At 36.3% G+C, this 17,588-nt stretch overlaps 1 protein-coding gene and 1 long non-coding RNA gene across 3 annotated transcripts in view; one reads left to right on the top strand and one right to left on the bottom strand.

The window, feature by feature from the left end:
* The window catches only part of LOC102223818 (glypican-1-like), a 41,986-nt gene extending 30,322 nt beyond the window's left edge, over window positions 1-11,664 (bottom strand). Inside the window, exon 1 of the mRNA XM_005805132.3 lies at window positions 11,020-11,664. Coding sequence (XP_005805189.1) covers window positions 11,020-11,170 — 151 coding nt within the window. The 5' untranslated portion in view covers window positions 11,171-11,664. The remainder of the gene's footprint in view (window positions 1-11,019) is intronic.
* Window positions 11,665-11,693: 29 nt separating this feature from the next.
* Window positions 11,694-17,588, top strand: LOC111609774. Of its 2 annotated transcripts, XR_002753318.1 has the most exons (4): window positions 11,694-11,780; window positions 12,322-12,368; window positions 12,450-12,485; window positions 17,186-17,588. It is a non-coding gene; the product is annotated as an uncharacterized LOC111609774 (long non-coding RNA). The 2 variants fall into 2 exon arrangements; XR_002753317.1 differs by lacking the exon at window positions 12,450-12,485.

The following is a 17,588-nucleotide window of genomic DNA, read 5'->3' as shown; positions in this document are numbered from 1 at the left end:
TTAAATATTAAATAACTGATAATTTGATCAGTTGCTTAGTTGGGTAGTAACTAGTTAGATTTTCTCAAATACATTTATTTGAGGAAATCTTTATCAAAAAATGTACTTTTAGGAGTATTTTTACTATTTACTTGAGTAATTTTATTATGAAGTATTTCTACTCTTAGTTGAGTAAAATCTCTGGATTTTCTACCCACTGAATGAAAAACAAACATGTTTTAACCAAAAACTCACCAGACACAGACACACACTTGCGCCTTTTGTTAAAGTGCCATAAAGTTTTTTATTGAAAGAAACTGATTTGGAAACATTTTTCTAGTTTTGTTATTTTTGTTACTTATGAATTTTTATAGCTTTGGTTCTTAAAATACCAACATTTCTACTTAAACTTTATATTTTGGTCCACCTGATTATGTAATTTTTAAAGATGAAATGATTGCTAATTTGATGAGTTACTCAGCACTTGAGTAAACCTTTTATCAAATACTTTTTTACTCTTACTTGAGTAAAAATCTGTTGAAGTAGTGCCACTCTGACTTGCGTAAAATCTTCGGGTATTCTGCCCAACTCTGGATATTGAGTATAAAGTTTGACATTTTGGCATTATAACAAGTTTACAGCAATCACTGCATGTGTTGGTTCTGTCCGGATTTGTCTATTTTGTGAGGCTGAACAATGACAGACACTTTCATGTTAACCTTCATGTTTCAGCTAAAGCTGAGCCTATTTCACTTCACGTCATGTAGATGTGATGCAGAGACTCATAAATCATTCTCGTTTTCACACACTCACACTCTGCCTTAACCTCTACAGCGCATCTAAAATGCGTTGACTCATAAAGCAGCCGGCTAACCACAGAGTCCACCACATCAGACAAACAACTCATCTCCTCGTTTGGAAAACAGATGGACTCTCAGAAAAGAAGGCTGGGAGGAAGAGAAGTAAAAATAGTTGAGAGGAGAGGTGTGAACTGGGGAAAAGGAGAGCAGGAGAAGAGGAAGAGAAAGGCAGAGGTTATTGAGTAGCGATGTCGGCTTGTACAAAATCGATTTTAGGGGTATAGATTGATGTTGAAGCATCGAACGGCTTGTGCTTTACTTTCTCTGCTTTTACCTGCAGTTACTACAACACATGCTTATTGTGAAGACGCAAGAGAGGTTCATGGATCTGGCCTTCGCATCTTTCCATTCGCCAGATAAACACGGAGAGATTTTACTCACAGACATTATGCATGTTAAACATCTACAACTAGAAAGCAAATATGCATTCAGTAAAAAAATCTTCCAATCTGAAAACATTCAGCTTCTTGTCAGTTTGATGAACCACTCAGAGCTGCAATTATGGTCACATTCTTTATTTCTACCACAAAAAAGGAAAACAATGAGAGTTAGCGGATCAAATGTGGGACCAAAATCGCCAATGTGACAATATTAATCACACAGTATAAGCAGAAGTCTTACACACTGATATATTCTGTTTACTGTACTTATTACTTCAATATATTATCAGTTTAAATTGCTATTTTTAATTACTATAACTGCAGTCTGACAATGGGTTAGTTAGCATATTTAAAAGAGAAACTATTTTGCTCCACACAGCAACATTTACAGTGATTTAAAGGTCATAACTGTTAGATAATTATCTCTATTGGCTATATTTGTTTATCTGCCTAATTGTAAAGCATTTTTAGGTTTTCCATTTTGTTTTCTCTGATTTACAGTCAGTTATGGTAATAACACTCACAAAACCTAATTCAGATGAATTCCCTTCCTCTCCATGACCAACCAGTCTGATCAATAAGTTTGTGTTAATTTTACCAGGACTTTTTAAACTCAGAGGTGAAGGAGTTTTGGCTACAATTTTCCAATTTTTTACCATATGTTAATTTTTTCACTTTCCAATTAAGGATTCCTACATAATCTCTTTATTAATATTTCTTAGCAATGCAAATTGAACGTACCATAAGAAGACTTAGCAGAGCTGAATTATCTAATGAATCTCAAACAGAGAAGCTACATAGTAATAAATTAAACTAAAAAAAAATCCATGGAAGATATGTGACAAAATTAAAACAACATGCACAGAAAATTATCCACATAAGTCAAAAAAAGTTAATATTTTTGACTGATCAACTCATAACACCTATACTACAATAGTTTAGAGCTGTTTTAGATACAGAAACAAACAGAAAATACACTAATAAAAGTAATCTATTATGATTATATTTGTGGTCATTATAGGATATTAAAAATAAAATCTTGAGGGCATGCCAAACCAAATTACACACAGCATCAAGAGTGGAAATCATCACAGCAACAAATCAGGAAATTACAACTGATATGAAGACTTTTAAAAAATCTAACCTTTAAATTATGTTTTTTCTATATCTAAATAATTATAAGCATTCTTAATATTTAGCTGCAGAAGCAAGCAATCTGACCATGCATGAACCTGTTTCATTTCTTTACAGGGAGAATCTTTTAGCATAGATTTTAGGAGTTTAGGTTCTTGGTTTGAATCCAGAACAGGAGGAGTTTTCTGCATGAAGTTTTCCTGTTTTCAATGTACATTAGTGGGTTCTCTGGTATCTTTCCACAGTCCAAAAACATCATGTAGGTTCATTTTTCATTCTGAAGTACACAGTGCAAAAACACAAAATCTTTCCAAGTATTTTCTTTGTCTAGTTTCTTACTACACTTGAAATAAGAAAAAAAAACTTGCAAGTAACTTTCAGTAAGATATAGGAGTTTCCTTTAAGTCAATAATTTCTTAATGTTGATAGTTCTACTGACAGATTATTTCACTTATAACAAAACATTTTTCCCATAATTGAAATAATCTACTAGTGGAACTAACATTCTTTCCTCAATATTAAGAAATTATTGACTTAAAACAATCTCCTATTTCTTGCTAAAAAGTTACATGTAAGCACGTTTTGCCTTATTTCACGTGTACTAAGATATTTGCTCTAGAAATTAGACGCAAATACTTGGTAATACTTGTGTGTTTTTGCAATGTGAGTGTAAGTATGTGCTTGTTTGGGTCTGTGATGGACCAGCGACACCTGGGTGCACCTGCCTCTCGCCTGATAACAAGAGCAGAGCGGCACCTGTACTCCCACGAGCCAAAGAGGGTTACGCAGGTATAGCAAATAGAAATATGGATCCCGATGCATTTTAAGAAGAAAAAGCATTTCATCCAGTAAAAGATGAAATGCAGATCAGAGGAGCCAGCATCTGTATCAAACCCCTCAGCAACTCTTGTCCCATGTGAAGATAGAAAGGAGAGAACAGGAAAAAACTACGCTTTTATCTCCTTCTCCTCCTCCCACACTCTGTACCTCCCCCACTTTAGCTGCTGCATCAGACATCATGAAAGATTCACAGCTGTGCTTTTAAGGGCCAGCCACGATTCGCTCCCCGTCAGACACACAAACCTACACTCGTAGATCTGAGCCTGTCTGGAGAAAAATAAAAAAAATAAAGATATGCCACAAGGAATCTGACAGACATCAGAAGGAAAGGTGGAGAGCTAAAGTTACAGACCCTCTACACAAGCGTGTGCAGGTTCTGCTCAGCAGTGTGTGCTGTTAGCGCCTGGATAAGCATGTGATGCGTGACAGATGATGGACAGATTCAGTTTCCTCCCATGCATAAAGGCTCATGCAAACCAGATTTTAACACGAACCTTTAAAACGAAAACTCTAAATCACTCCATCTTCTCCAAATATTCCAATTATTTGGTGTTGTAGCTCAGACTGTCTGCATTTTCAGCAACTACATATTTAATCATTGAAAATATTGGTGCAGAGCACCCAACAAAAATTGTGTACAAGCAAATGGATGGAGGCTCTCTACCTAAAGGACATATACGTATAATCATATTTTAAGGCTAGAACCTTACGTCTTAAAAGTTTTACAACATAAATAAATCATTCTTTTACGCTGGTGCTTGAAGTGGATCAGAAGCTTTGGAAGTTATGAGTCGTGCCACCTAAAAGAGAACTTACAACTTTCTCTTTGGGCCCATTTTCTGTCATTAAAGGCCTCTAGTAATGAGAGAAATCTTAATAAAAAGAAATGAAGGGAGAAAAAAGGTGAAGAATGTGAATATCTGTTGGCATAAGAGTAAAAATGCTGGTCAGAACTGGAGCAGAAGTAGCTAGTGTTGCATGATATTAGGAATACAATAATGTGCTAATGTAATGGTAAATGTTGCGATAATAATATGATTTATAATATAAACAAATAACTAGAATGGTAATTGTCTGTTTCGGGGTTCGTACAATTCATAGACCAGAGATGCTATGAATAAAATGCATTGTTCAACATTTGTTCACTACAGAAATCTATATAGATTTTTATTTTTTTTTAAATTTGTAACTTTTTACATAAAAAAATGCTTTTTAATTATCATTATTGTTTTTCTCTTTTTTTGGGAGAAGCCTGTTAATTTGTCTGCATTGCACTGTAATATATTGAATTTATATTTTGCATTAGTCTTTATGGCTAACTCTGGCATATTATGTGATGTGCATAGTCCCTTTTGAAATAAAAAACTGAGGAAATCAAATTTCTTGTTTCATTCTCAAAAGCAAGATTATATTGAAATAGATTCTTACCGATTTTTGATATTCTATGTAGCTATAATTGCAATTTTATTGAGTTTTATTGTTTCGAATGAGTTTTTGTCATTCTCACTGTGAATTGATGTATTTTTATGCATCTTTGTAGAGCATTGGTTTGATCATCTTCTAAGCTATTTCACTGAGACATTAACCCTGGCTACACCTGCATCATGATTTTTTTTCCATGTTTTTAGTCTCTATATTTTATTCACTACTGTGAGCTACAAGCCAGAACACAGTTTAAAAGAAAAAGTTGTAACAATATGTACTTAACCAGAGTAGTCATTAGACATGGAGGTGCAACATAAGTTAAAGTTTGAAAACCACAAATATTTTCCATCACACCGTCGCCATAATTTAAAGTACGCTAACAGGAGGCAAGAGAATGTGAAGAACTGAAAATTAAGACAATTATGGTGTGGAAAATGGGAGGACCGACCGCCACCCATCAATCATGTCAGGGTGAGCCCCAGACTACCTGAGCAGATAGCCTGACCGAGTAAAACAGTTCAAATCAACTAGTTATTCCCTGGGAGTCACTCAGAAATGCAGAACACAAAGCATTCTGAGCAATTATTCACATTTAATTTATTTTTTATATGCTTTTGTGTAAATCCATCTGGCAAAATGAAAATGACACTAATGGTTCTCCATTAATCTGCATCTCTCATGCCTCATTCTATGGGTTTTCTGTTGGTTTTGGTTTTTAGCTTCATTTCATTCCCATTGAGATTAAAAATCTTTTTTGCAAAAGAATCCTGGTCTAAATGTCTCAGAATAATTTAGATTATATTGAGACAGCTCTGTAGTTATGCTGCCAACTTGGGCTGCTGGAGGACAAACTGATCACTTTTTATCTCTCTGCTTCTTTCTTCTTCTACTACTCTCCAATTTGCATTATTGGCTCCTACCACAACAACTAACTTTATGTTTTCTCTCAGTTTTTTCTTTCCATAGAAGCTACATCTGGTCTGGAGTTTGGAAAGCTGAGACACTTTCCTGGATGAGTTATCAGCTGAAATAATCCTACAAACAGCTAAACGTTTTTCCTCTCCTGTGATTAACCTTTTGCTTTTTATTGACATAAACATACTCCTACATCAGCTCTAGTGTTCCTTTTTTGTGTATGTGCTCTGTCCGAGTCGTTCATGGCAAATGGCCGCTCATACAGAGCCTGGTTCTGGTTCTGTTGGAGGTTTCTTCCTGTTAGAAACAACTTTTTTCTCTCCACTGTCGCTACACACTTGCTCAGTATCAAAGATTGAAGTAAAGTCAGTGCAAGAGATTGTCTTCTGTCGCTACATGCTGCTCGAAAACAACCCAATGCAATCTGCTGGATTTTTTTAGAGAACTTTTTAACCTAACTTGAATAATAAACTGAAATTAATGACAATTAGATTAAATTTGAATGTATGTGATTGAGTCAAATTGACTTGTTTGCAAAGTACCTTGAAATGTCTTGTTGTGAATTGATGCTATATAAATAAACTGACCTGAAACTGAATTGAATTGTGCTGGAAGCTAAGATACATGTGTTCGCTCTTCAGGGTACGACAGTCCAATGAGTGCAGAGGAAAATGAACAGCGGTCCTGGATTGGCAGTTTTGAAAATGCTGTCAAGTAGCATTTAGATATTTTAGCTTCTTTTAAATATTTTAGATATTCTCTATGACAAAAATCCACAAGGAGGGAAATTTTTTGTCATTTCTAAAGGTAAATCAATGTAACAGTCAATGTCTTGTTGCTTTCATGTGTAAATAAAAAACCAAAAATAGCATAATTAGTGTTTTACTTTGTTGTGCACAGAACCAGGGTAATTTTACTCAAGATTATAATACTCTGAAAATCTCAATCTTAGCTACAAACCGGTGTTTGTAACTAAGATTTGTGTTGGTACTGTATCCTTATCTACTAATGATAAGGATACAACCTAAAACCTGTACTGCAGACCATACAAAGCCGTCTCATTCAGACATGAAATACTGAAGCATCTAATCAATAAGAGCTCTACAAACACACACCCCCACATGTGTCACAACCGCTCCACTTTGAATTTGAAGACAGCAGGTAATGTAGCATGGCTCTATTTCAAGGTGTCACTTGATCACATGGGTGTGTGCAGCTCCACACACAGACAAAGCATGTGTAAGTGAATCTAAATGTCTTCCTTGGAGAAGGTGTTGGCTTTCACTGTCTTTTGAACACACACACACACACCCACACACATATCTAAGCTATAGGGAGAGCTGGTCTTTGACTACTGGCCAGGTAAAAGGTACAATGTGAGAGTTAGAAATGCTTGAAGGCACAAAGGCAGACAAGCAGACAACAGAGTAGACAGAATCTATTCTCATCTTCTCTTGGTGCTAACCCAACAGGACAAAAGATATGAGCTTAAGAAGGGATAAAACTTATTTTAAAAGTCTGGAATGCAGAGCCTCTGCTTTTCAAGTCACACAAATTTTTATTTGATCCCATGTTGAATTTAGAGTTGGAAATATCTGCTTTTTTAGCTCCTTTTAGAATCTCAATAAAAAACTGAAAATTGGCATGGGGAACTTTGAATTTATACCATATTAATAAACACTGCATTCTGATGCAGATACAGCCCTTCTGCAGCAAAAACAACAGAACTGCAACTCAACAACTCTATGCGCTAACTTGGAACGTTTTGGTTATTTCTAGGTTCAAATAAAATATCTAAAAAGTATAAACACTAAATTCTAGACATTACTTGCAGAATCTAACAAATATTTAATATTTACAAATGTATTTAATGATTTAATAATATATATACAAACATATTTAATAGTTGTTCATGTTATATTTTCTTAATGGTGTATTTTTCAAATAAACAATTAGAAATATATAAATTAATAAAGAATAAAAATGTTATTAGTGGTTTTTCCATCATAAATGTGCACAAATCTTTAACAACATTCTGCTAATGTGGAAAAGACACAATTTCTCAATTGTGGCGTTTCCATAAAATAAAAAAACGCAATTAAAATCATATGTGAATAAGTTTGTTCACGCGATAAGTCATTAAAAAACGAGCAGCGCCGTTATCCTCCCACCACTTCCTTCTTGATGAATTGCACCAGTGGCAACATCTGGTTGTTGGTCATGTGACTGGCGTGATGCGAAAAAAATGTTTCCTAATCCGAAAAAAACACCTCAGATTGGTGCGTCTCCATTAAGCGAAATCATTGCGCACTTGCATGGTCAGTAGAAACGAAAGAGAACAGACTGTCTGCAGCAGCCTATGTTTCACACAGATGAATCAGAACAAATTCAAACTCTGACTCTTAAAATTTGCCTGTAAAGTCTGAGGCTGTGTTGCATCATTAAATAAATCCACAGACAGACAAATAAACTCCGAGGGTTGGGCCACTGCTGAGATTGTTTTTTTGGCTTGTAACCAAATCTTTGAGTCAGCTAACCAACTGACTAACAATACTTAACAACTGTGCATCAGCAAATGTTCTGCAAAAAAAAACAAAACAGAAGTCAACATTTCCCACAATTGCTGTGCTGTAAACAACAAGCAGCTTCTTAAAAGACACAGGCGGGGTTTTGTTCCAAGTTGTCTAAGTTTGTTCATCCATGCTGCCTTCAAGAAAAGAATGCAGGAAGCTACTTTCCAATCGATGCAGCAGCCAGGCTCTAATTAAATGTTGCTTTTTTTAAGGTCTGACTTCTGAATCCAAAAGAATAAAACACACAGATATTCACATGAAAACTTTGTTTACATTCAACAACTGAATGTAACCATCATCCATAGCGTGCCATAAAACTACGGTAGAGGATTAGAGGATTAGATCCTACGAACAGCTAGGATTAGAAAAAAAGGATTCTGACATTTTTCTCAGAATTTGGACTTTAATCTCAGAATTCAGACTTTTTTCACAGAATTCGGATTTCTTTCAAAATTATGAATTTAATCTCAGAATTCTGAATTTAATCTCAGAATTCTGAATTTAATCTCAGAATTCTGTCTGTTTTCCTCAAAATTCGGAGCTTAGGGTCAGAGTTATTTTATTTTATTTTTTCAGTGGCCCTAATCCTCTTCTGTATGAAACAGTGGCGTCCAGAACCCAAAACCCAGGTAAAAAATAAGAAAACCAAAACATTGCAAAAACTAAAGTTCATAGGTGAAAAAGAATCTTAAATTTAAGGAATTAACTGAATACAAAAAGCAAAAGAGAAAAACCAAAGTCCCAACGTTGATGACAAAACTAAACTGTGGAGAAAGTAGTTCTGACACAACTCAAAATGAAGAGATTGAAAGATTACAGTAATAGATGCATGAAAACCATAAGGTATATCTGGATGTGACTGATTTAAATAAAAAAAATGTATGTTTAGACACTATTTTATAATATATTATGTATAATATATCTTCACAGGTAAGAATTTCATTTCACTGTCGTTTGGTAGGTCAGGCTCTCCCTTCTCGTAATCAATTACAAATTTATTGATGGAATTTGACTTAATGTCGTGTTTTGATTGTTGATTCTATGTTGCTTTGTGTTTCTGTGTTTGATAAGATGTAAAGCACTTTGAAATGCTTTGCTGCTGAAATGTGCCATACAAGTAAAATTTGATTTGATTTGATTCCCTTTGAAAACCTGAAGTCATTTTCATTTAATATTAAAGTTGCAAATGATTTGCTAAGATGAAAGAGTTTTCCTGGAAAAGAAAGAGTCCTTTAGTTCCTACCTTGATGTGGACTTAAATGAATTCTGAGAAGTTTTGCTTCAATAACTACAATAAAGGATCAAGAGAGTGAAACCGTGTGTTTTTCAGCTGTCAATAAAAGATGAGTCTTTAATGGAAAGGGAGGGAGAGAATCGTGCTGCGTCTTCCATGAGGCCAAAACTGAGACCTTCACTGACTCACACGCTCCGTCTTTGTTGACCCGCCTGTCTGCCTCTGTTGTTTTCTCCCTCGTTCCTTTTCTCTCCCTCTACCTCTGAGGGCTCACTGTTATCTCCTGCGAACGCCGCTGTCTGTCTTCCTCGCACATCCAATATTAATAACTTGCGCGGCCGTACAAGAGCCTTTTCATTGACACAACCTGGGATGACCTTCAGATTGCACGCAGCTTTCACAGTTGCTTTCTGTTCATTATTTGAGAATCACAGCAAGGAGACACAATGAGCAACATAAAAGGACCTTAAAGTGGAAAAACAATCACGTTTCACCGTAGATTAATTACAGACACCTTGGTTTGTGTTTGTGGACAGCAGCGACCACAGGGAAATAAAAAAAAATAAGACTTAGAAATGTGATGGGAGATTGATGGGATGTGAGGCGGACTGATTACTTGACTGCTTGGTAAATTGACTGATTGATTACATGCATTATTGCCTGTCTCACTGCAGAGTTGACTGACAGGCAGGATAGGAAGGAGTATCTCAAAGCCATCTCTTCCCTTGTTAAAATTAACCGCAGCTTAGGCTGCAGTTGATTTATGGGCCTGGAGGGTTTTGAGCCTCAGGCAAGTATAAATTATTTCTATTGAATCGCATTCATAAACAGAATACATGTAAAATTGTAAAAGACACAGCTTAAGTGCAACATTCAATTGGCTATAACATTTTAAAGACCCTGCATTTAAAATTGTGCCTCCCACTAATATGAGTGGATAGTTGGATGGACTCCACCCGCTGATTACCCCCACCCTCCGTGCCCCCGCACCCTAACACACACACAAATACACAGCAAAGACGCAAAAACTGCATCAAATATTCAGTTATATTGCAATTGCATTCTCTCTTCGTAGGTGACACTCTGCAGCTCTTACTTTATGCAAATCATATGCAAGGAAAATTGAACATCCATTCAGTCCCACCTGCAGCCCCCAATTAAAAAATACCAGAGGATACACCACTGTAGCTATCCAACAGCCATAAGATGAAAACAAGCAAGTTTTTTTTTTAAAAATATAAAAGCCATGAATGAAAATCTGAAGCTCAAATCCAACCCTGCTCCCAGCAGACAATGAAAGTGCCCCGGTGGAGCATATGGACTGGGAAACACCTCATTTGGGATTCTCGGTACAGAAAATTCAAGCCAACACACAATGAGATACATGAACTGCCAGTTAGAACCACGAAACAGGGGATGAGTAACCCAAACCGTGGCTTTAGGTGGTGTATCATTATTCACCAACAAAACACTTTATGGTCAATGAAACTAATCCTCCAATATGCATCATTTTGCAGCAAGCAATTTATTTCCACAAAATGTTGTGACTATATCATCAATATTCTAAAATAAATAAATAAATAAATAAGTAAATAAATAAATAAGCATGATAATTAGTGTGTTTGTTTGTTTTTTAAGCACTCAAATGATTACAAATCCATCACATCCAGAAAACTCACCTGAAATCTCAGAGAGGGGGACTCCCTCCAGCGTGAACCCCTTCCCGGTGTAGAACTGCCGCAGGTCCCCGCAGCTCCTGTCCGCCCCGGACACGGAGCCCGGGGCCGCGCATAAACCCACCACGGCGCACAGGAGCACACACAGGCGCATCTTCACACCTTCTGATGTGCGCCTTCTCTTACAAACCCGCAAAAAGGAAGATGTTTTCTCCAGCGTTCAGCTGGATCCGAAAGAGTTTTCAGAGTGTGTCCCGTTCACACCGCACAAAGCGCCGGGTGAAGTGAAACTCTGACGGCGGCCGGTCCGGGCTGCTTCTGCGGGCTGCGGGTGTCAGGTACACCCCGCTCCTCTTCCCACCTCTCCTCCTCCTCCTCCTCCGCCTCCTTCTCCTCCACCTCCTCTTCCTCCTCCACTCCTGCGCTGCTGGCCGGGAGCTGCAGAGATGTGCGAGACAAAAGGCAGAGGAAGGGAGAGAGCGCAGGTGTCGCTCAGTTAAAAGCTGCGGCTGCAGATCGGCGCCAACGCTACCGCTTCATGGCTGCGGGTTGGAAAGCGGCAGGATGGGGAGGAAATGTTTTCTTTTAAAGCGAGGTTTCTGGAAGCAGGAGCTCCGGCCAGTGACTCTCCTCTCTTCGGGCTTTGGGACAATGAAATGTGTTCAGAGTGCTGATGCTTCCTCCCTCTCTTTGTGTGGCTGCATGTTTGAGGGGCTAAACAGCGCCACCTCCAGGTCGGAAAAGTAGTGATTCCAAGCAGATTAGTGAGTTTTTTCACTAATAATAATAATCTTCCACGTAATACATGCAGTTATTGCTATAAATCATAGTATTATAAACTGTGCTATTAGTAGAGAGGTCTGCAACCGCAAGTGACTCTTTACCTTTAATAACATTAAAATAATATTAAAAAGCCAACTAATGTTTTTTTGTTTGTTTTTTTAAATTGTGCTTTGCTTTTTTTTCTGCCATTTTTCCAATGAATTCCCAAAAGAATGACGTTTAAGGTACTAAAAGGGACTAAAGTAAGAAAAAGCTTCGGGTACTTTTTCCCGAAAAAATAAAGTAACTCATTAATAAACAGCAACGAACAAATGTCAACACATGGTTCAGCTCTGGTCTATTTTAATGTGATGTTAGTTGTCCATTAATAATTTCTGAGGACGATTTGAGTTAACAGAATATAGAGAAGATATTGATTATCAGCTGCCTGTCAGCTTTGATCCCAGGTTTCCATGGTGATGTTAATTGGAGCATTGAATCCCAGTCACACTGAAAATCTGAACTGCTTTTGTCTCTTTACAGAACACATACAAGACACTTTATAGCAATCTCAAGAATCAAAAGACACAGTGAGTGTGATATTTATCCTTCTGCTGCGAAAGCAGCTTTTGATTTATCATACAAAAATATTTTTTCTGTTTAATTTGAAGTTTCCTGGTCATTCGGAGGCTTCTGCTGCAAGAAGTGTGAGTCTGCTTGCTGAAATATTTGTTTACACTTACAATTTTCTTCTAGGGTTTTTGTTTTCTCACAAAGATAAAATATAACACACATAAAATGTTGTTTTCAAATGACAATTTTATTAAATTAAGACGGGGAAAAAAAAACTATCCAAACCAACCTGTATAAAATCTTCCCTTCTAAACATAATACCTGGTTATGTCACCTTTTGCAAAAACAAGTTTTCAAGCATTTGTAACAGAATATAAATATGTTAAGGTAAGTTGGAATGTGTAAATTGCAAAAACAAAAAATCTTACCAGGTATTTTTGGTTTAGTTTCTAGTGAAAATATCTTAGTACACCTGAAATAAGACAAAACTAACTTAAAAATAACTTTACAGCTTCAAATCAATAATAACTTCATAGTGATGATTATTTCACTTATAACATGAGAAAATGTCTTGTTATAAGTAAAATAATCTGCCAATGAATCTAGTACTTTTCCATCAATATTAAATAATTATTGACTTAAAACAAATATCTGTTTAAAGGTTACCTATAAGTTATCTTTTGTCTTATTTTATAAGATATTTGCACTAGAAACTAAACCAAAAATACTTGTGTTTTTGCAGAAAGGTGAAAAAATTAAAATAAGAATAAAAAACTATACAGTAAGGACAAATTTGAAATATAAGAAAAATAATTCAGTACAGTATTAAAAATCAGCCATTCAGATTGAAAGTAATGCACATCTGAGTAGGTTAACTTAGAGACATGCATGGATGCAATAACAGGCAATTTAAGATCATGCCACAACATTATAAACTGAATCTCAAAGTCTGGACTTTGACTAGGTCACTCCTGAACCAGGAGCGCTGCAGAATATTGCAGGAAGGTTTACCAATTCTTCATGTTTTCTCAGTGAGAGACGTTTGCAGATAACGTCTCTCACTGTGGTTCACTAAACCTTCAGTAAAGGCTTTACAACTCTTTCCAGACAGATGTCAGTAAATCTGTTTATTCTCTGTTCAGTTTGTTTAAGTTCAGGAATAATGTGTTCCCTTTTAAGATCTTTTAGCCTACTTAACTGTATCAGACGGGTTCTGTGTAATTAGTTGCTTGATTCTTCAGGTTGGAGTAATTATGCCTGCGTGTGGCTTGTGAAATTGAACTCATCTATTTTTCACCACAAATAATTTATGGTGTAACAAGGGAGGCATTTACTTTTTCTCCAGGGCTTGGGTAGCTTTATACTGTATATCTTTTTTCTTTTACATTCTGAAATTAAATCATCAATGGAAAACCTGTGCTTTGTATTTATTCAGGTTATCTTGATCTGAAACTTTTAGTGTGATAAGAAAGAAAATTGGAACAATGCAAAAATGCAAAATCTTACCAAGTATTTTTAGTTTAGTCTCTAGTGCAAATAATATACTTAAAATAAGACATAACTAACTTAAAAGTAAATTTTCAGCAACAAATAGCAGCTTGTTTTAAGGCAATTGGTCCTTAAAATTGATGAAAAAAAAGTTCTGGCTTCATTGGCAGATTATTTCACTTATAACAAGACATTTTCTCTGTGTTATAAGTGAAATAATCTGCCAGTTGAACAGGAATTATTGACTCAAAACAAGCTCCTATATCTTGCTAAAGTTACTTGTAAGTTAGTTTTGTCTTATTCCAAACATACTTAGATATTTGGAGTAGAAACTAGAGCAGAAATACTTGGTAATATTTTGTGTTTTGCAGTTAAGAAATTGGTAAGGGGGAAAACACTTGTTGAAAGATAGTTTGATTTAAGATGTAGTTGCTTTACATCTCAGCTCATTTGGCAGGAAGTCTGAAAGCTGAAAGGATTTAGCCTAATCATTTCTGACGACGCACGGTTTAATTGACCTTCAGCCATCAAACTTCAGAGGAAATGCACTTACTTAAAAGTTGATGCTGAGGTCAGGATTAGACATTTGTAAAAAGAAAACAAGAACAAAAAAGAAAACTGCACAAGTGGATGCATGAAATACTGTGTGCAGAAAGAAGTACAAAGAGCCACTTAGCCATCTGCAAACACTCCTCGCTGCTTCAGTGTGCAGTTCTGCCAAGAGGCTGGTGACAAGTAAAGATTTGTTGCCTTTCTCTGGCTGGAAGATATGAGCGATGAACTGTCTGAGAGGCTCCAACCTTCACATACGTTATCAAGGCCGTCACCAGAAGGCTGAGTGGGAAAGGTCAGCGGCTCAACTCAGAGTTGGACTGACATCATCCCCAAAAATTCTTCTTAAAGAAAGTGTGATTTTTGGGACTATGAAGCGACAAAGGGTTTAAATTACTTCTCCTTACTTTTAAATTAAGTGCAAAGCTGAAACGTGCAAGATGATATTAACCGCAGACCCTTCCGGATTTGGCAAGTTAATTAATAGCATACTTTATTAGACTATAAAGAGATTAAAAGCAGGGTGTGCTGCAGTTTTTACACTGCGGAGCAACGTCCACATAAAGAAGAAAATCCCACCAGAAATTCACAGCAAAAGTTACATTTTTGGCACATCTCAACCGTCCAGTTTTCATTCAGAGTGATCAATGCAATCTTTTTATTTAAGAAAACATTTCTTTCTTTGAGTCAGAATCTATTCTATTCCCTAAATACTCTTGATAAAATGCTTTTTAGGTTTTCCAATGATTGTTTAAGGCAGGGGTGTCAAACTCATTTTCTCAAAATGATGAAACCTCTCAAAGAGCCGGTTGAGCCAGTATGTATTGATAAAACCTGTTCACCAGCTGTTAAAATATCAATGAATTGGCCAGATTTGACCCATGGGCCTTGAGTTTGACACATGTGCTTTAAACCATATTCTAATTAAAAACCTTGGATCCTGCTTCCATGTAAATGTAACTTTGTTACATTATTAATCTAAGAACCGTTGCATGAATCGGTGTGAATCAGCACACTATTTGACAGGAAGACAGACTTTTACACCTGACTTCTGTAATTAATTCAATGTTTAATTCAATGTAAAATCTGATGTTTGTAATCTTATTTGACCTCATAGTCTAAAATCCTCATGTTCAACTTTCAGACAACCCTTTAAAAACAAGTATTTGGTCTAGAAAATAGCCTTTGTAGCTACTTTTGTGTACTTTTTCAAGTCAATGACCAATAATATAACACTTTATTTCCTCAAACTGTAACCTGTACAGGTCTGTGAATTCAACACGTTACCTTCAAACACCAACTCTTGTAAACTATCTCTGCAAATTAGACGGGAAGCTTTTCTAAAAGCTAAATTTCTTTAAGGTTTTATGTCGGATGGTGTGGACAAATTCAATCCCTAACCCATAATCCGACACAGAAACATGTTAATACTCTAGTCCGCACACTTGTGTCATGTCAGGCTAACGGTTAATCCAGCCAGAGATTTATTACTTTGGCAGGATAAATGCTGTTGGGATTAATGTGTGAGGAGGGATTAGAACATACCAGCTATTAAGCCTTAAATAGAAATACGTTGAAAAATAAGCTGCAACTGTTAGGTTCGAATTTAAGAAAGAATAAAAAAACGAAGAATGAAGCAGTTTCTGTAAAACATGCCTCTGATCCTTTCAATGTTAGATTAAGATACCAACACTAGAAACAGTTTTTCGCTCCAGACTTTCTTTGTCGGCCGTTAATCCACTGCCACAATGTGGATATTGTCTGTAGACAAGCACAAGTATCATCTTGAGTTTCTTCTTGGCACCTCACAGGTGAAGGATTTCATTGTTAACTAAGACAACCGCAGCAGCAATGTCAACATGCTGTCAGACGCTGAGGGAAAGCAGTCTGCACCTTGGATCCAAGGTTACGTAACATAAATAAATGAGACCTTTCATCAATACTCCCTTGAAACCTAGTCCTGGTAAAGTTTTGCGGTTTTGGTGATCATTTTGAAACACGTCATGGGAACGACAAAGCCAGCTGAGACAGTCAGAGCTAAATTAAACAAAACTTTTAACCAGTTTTATCACTTCACTGAGGTTTCAGCTCTTCTTCTGAACACCCAGTCCTCCTTCAACTAAGCCCACCCAGAATAATAAGTTAATTTTTTTTGTCTTCTTTGAGATCTTGGGCACCTTATATTATCTTGGCATTACCTCATAGCATCATGCAAATGCATCATACAATCCCACACTGCAAAAACACAAAATCTTACCAAGCATTTATATCTTAGTACACTTGAAATAAGACAAACTAACTTAAAAATAACTTTTTATCAAGATATACAAACTTGCTTTAAGCAAATAATTAATACTGATAAAAAAAAAAAGTTTTAGTTTCCATTGGCAGATTATTTCCCTCATAACAAGACATGTTTCCCATGTTTTAAGTTAATTTATCTGCCAATGGAACAAGTACTTTTTCATCAATATTAAGGAATTATTTACTTAAAATGAGCTCCTATATCTTGCTGAAAAGTTACTTTTAAGTTAGTTTGTCATACCTCAACTGTACTAAGATATTTGCACTAGAAACTAGACCAAAAATACTTGGTAAGACTTTGTGTTTTTGCAGCGTTAGTTTGAGTGTTGAGTCACACTCAAGTGTGAAGACGTCAGAGAGAAAAGTAATAAAAGACAAACCAGCTTAGCTTGCTGCAACCTGCACACGCCAGTCTTTGTGTGTTACAGTTAATTATTTTCTGCTCTGCTTTGTCTCCTCTGAAGCCAAATATCTTTCTCTTTTTATGCAGATTTGAAGATTTGACACACATCAATCTGTCTTGGTGGCATCGGCAATACAGCGGCGTTCTAAATACGAAGACAAATCTGGGGCAAAACACACCTACACATGCTTTAACACCAACAGATGAGTCATAGTGATGATGAAAATTTGATAGCCTGCCTGACGCTCTCGATCCACGCTATCCGTCTTTCAGGATAAGATCTCCCAGCCTCTGCTGATAAATAGTGACAGAATGGCAGTTACATGTGAGCGAGTTGAAACTTGACGAACGGTGAGGTTAGCGCTCCAAACACAGAACAATCAATTTAACCACAGAAGAACTAATAGGTACATATTTGAATCACACCCAGAATAAATCACAGCCAAAGGCAGAAAAACAGAAGAACATTCCTGTTAGTATTCAAAGAAAA

Source organism: Xiphophorus maculatus, chromosome 9, assembly GCF_002775205.1.
Source record: "Xiphophorus maculatus strain JP 163 A chromosome 9, X_maculatus-5.0-male, whole genome shotgun sequence".
NCBI classification, from domain to species: Eukaryota; Metazoa; Chordata; class Actinopteri; order Cyprinodontiformes; family Poeciliidae; genus Xiphophorus; species Xiphophorus maculatus.
This window is presented reverse-complemented; position numbering and strand designations above follow the sequence as displayed.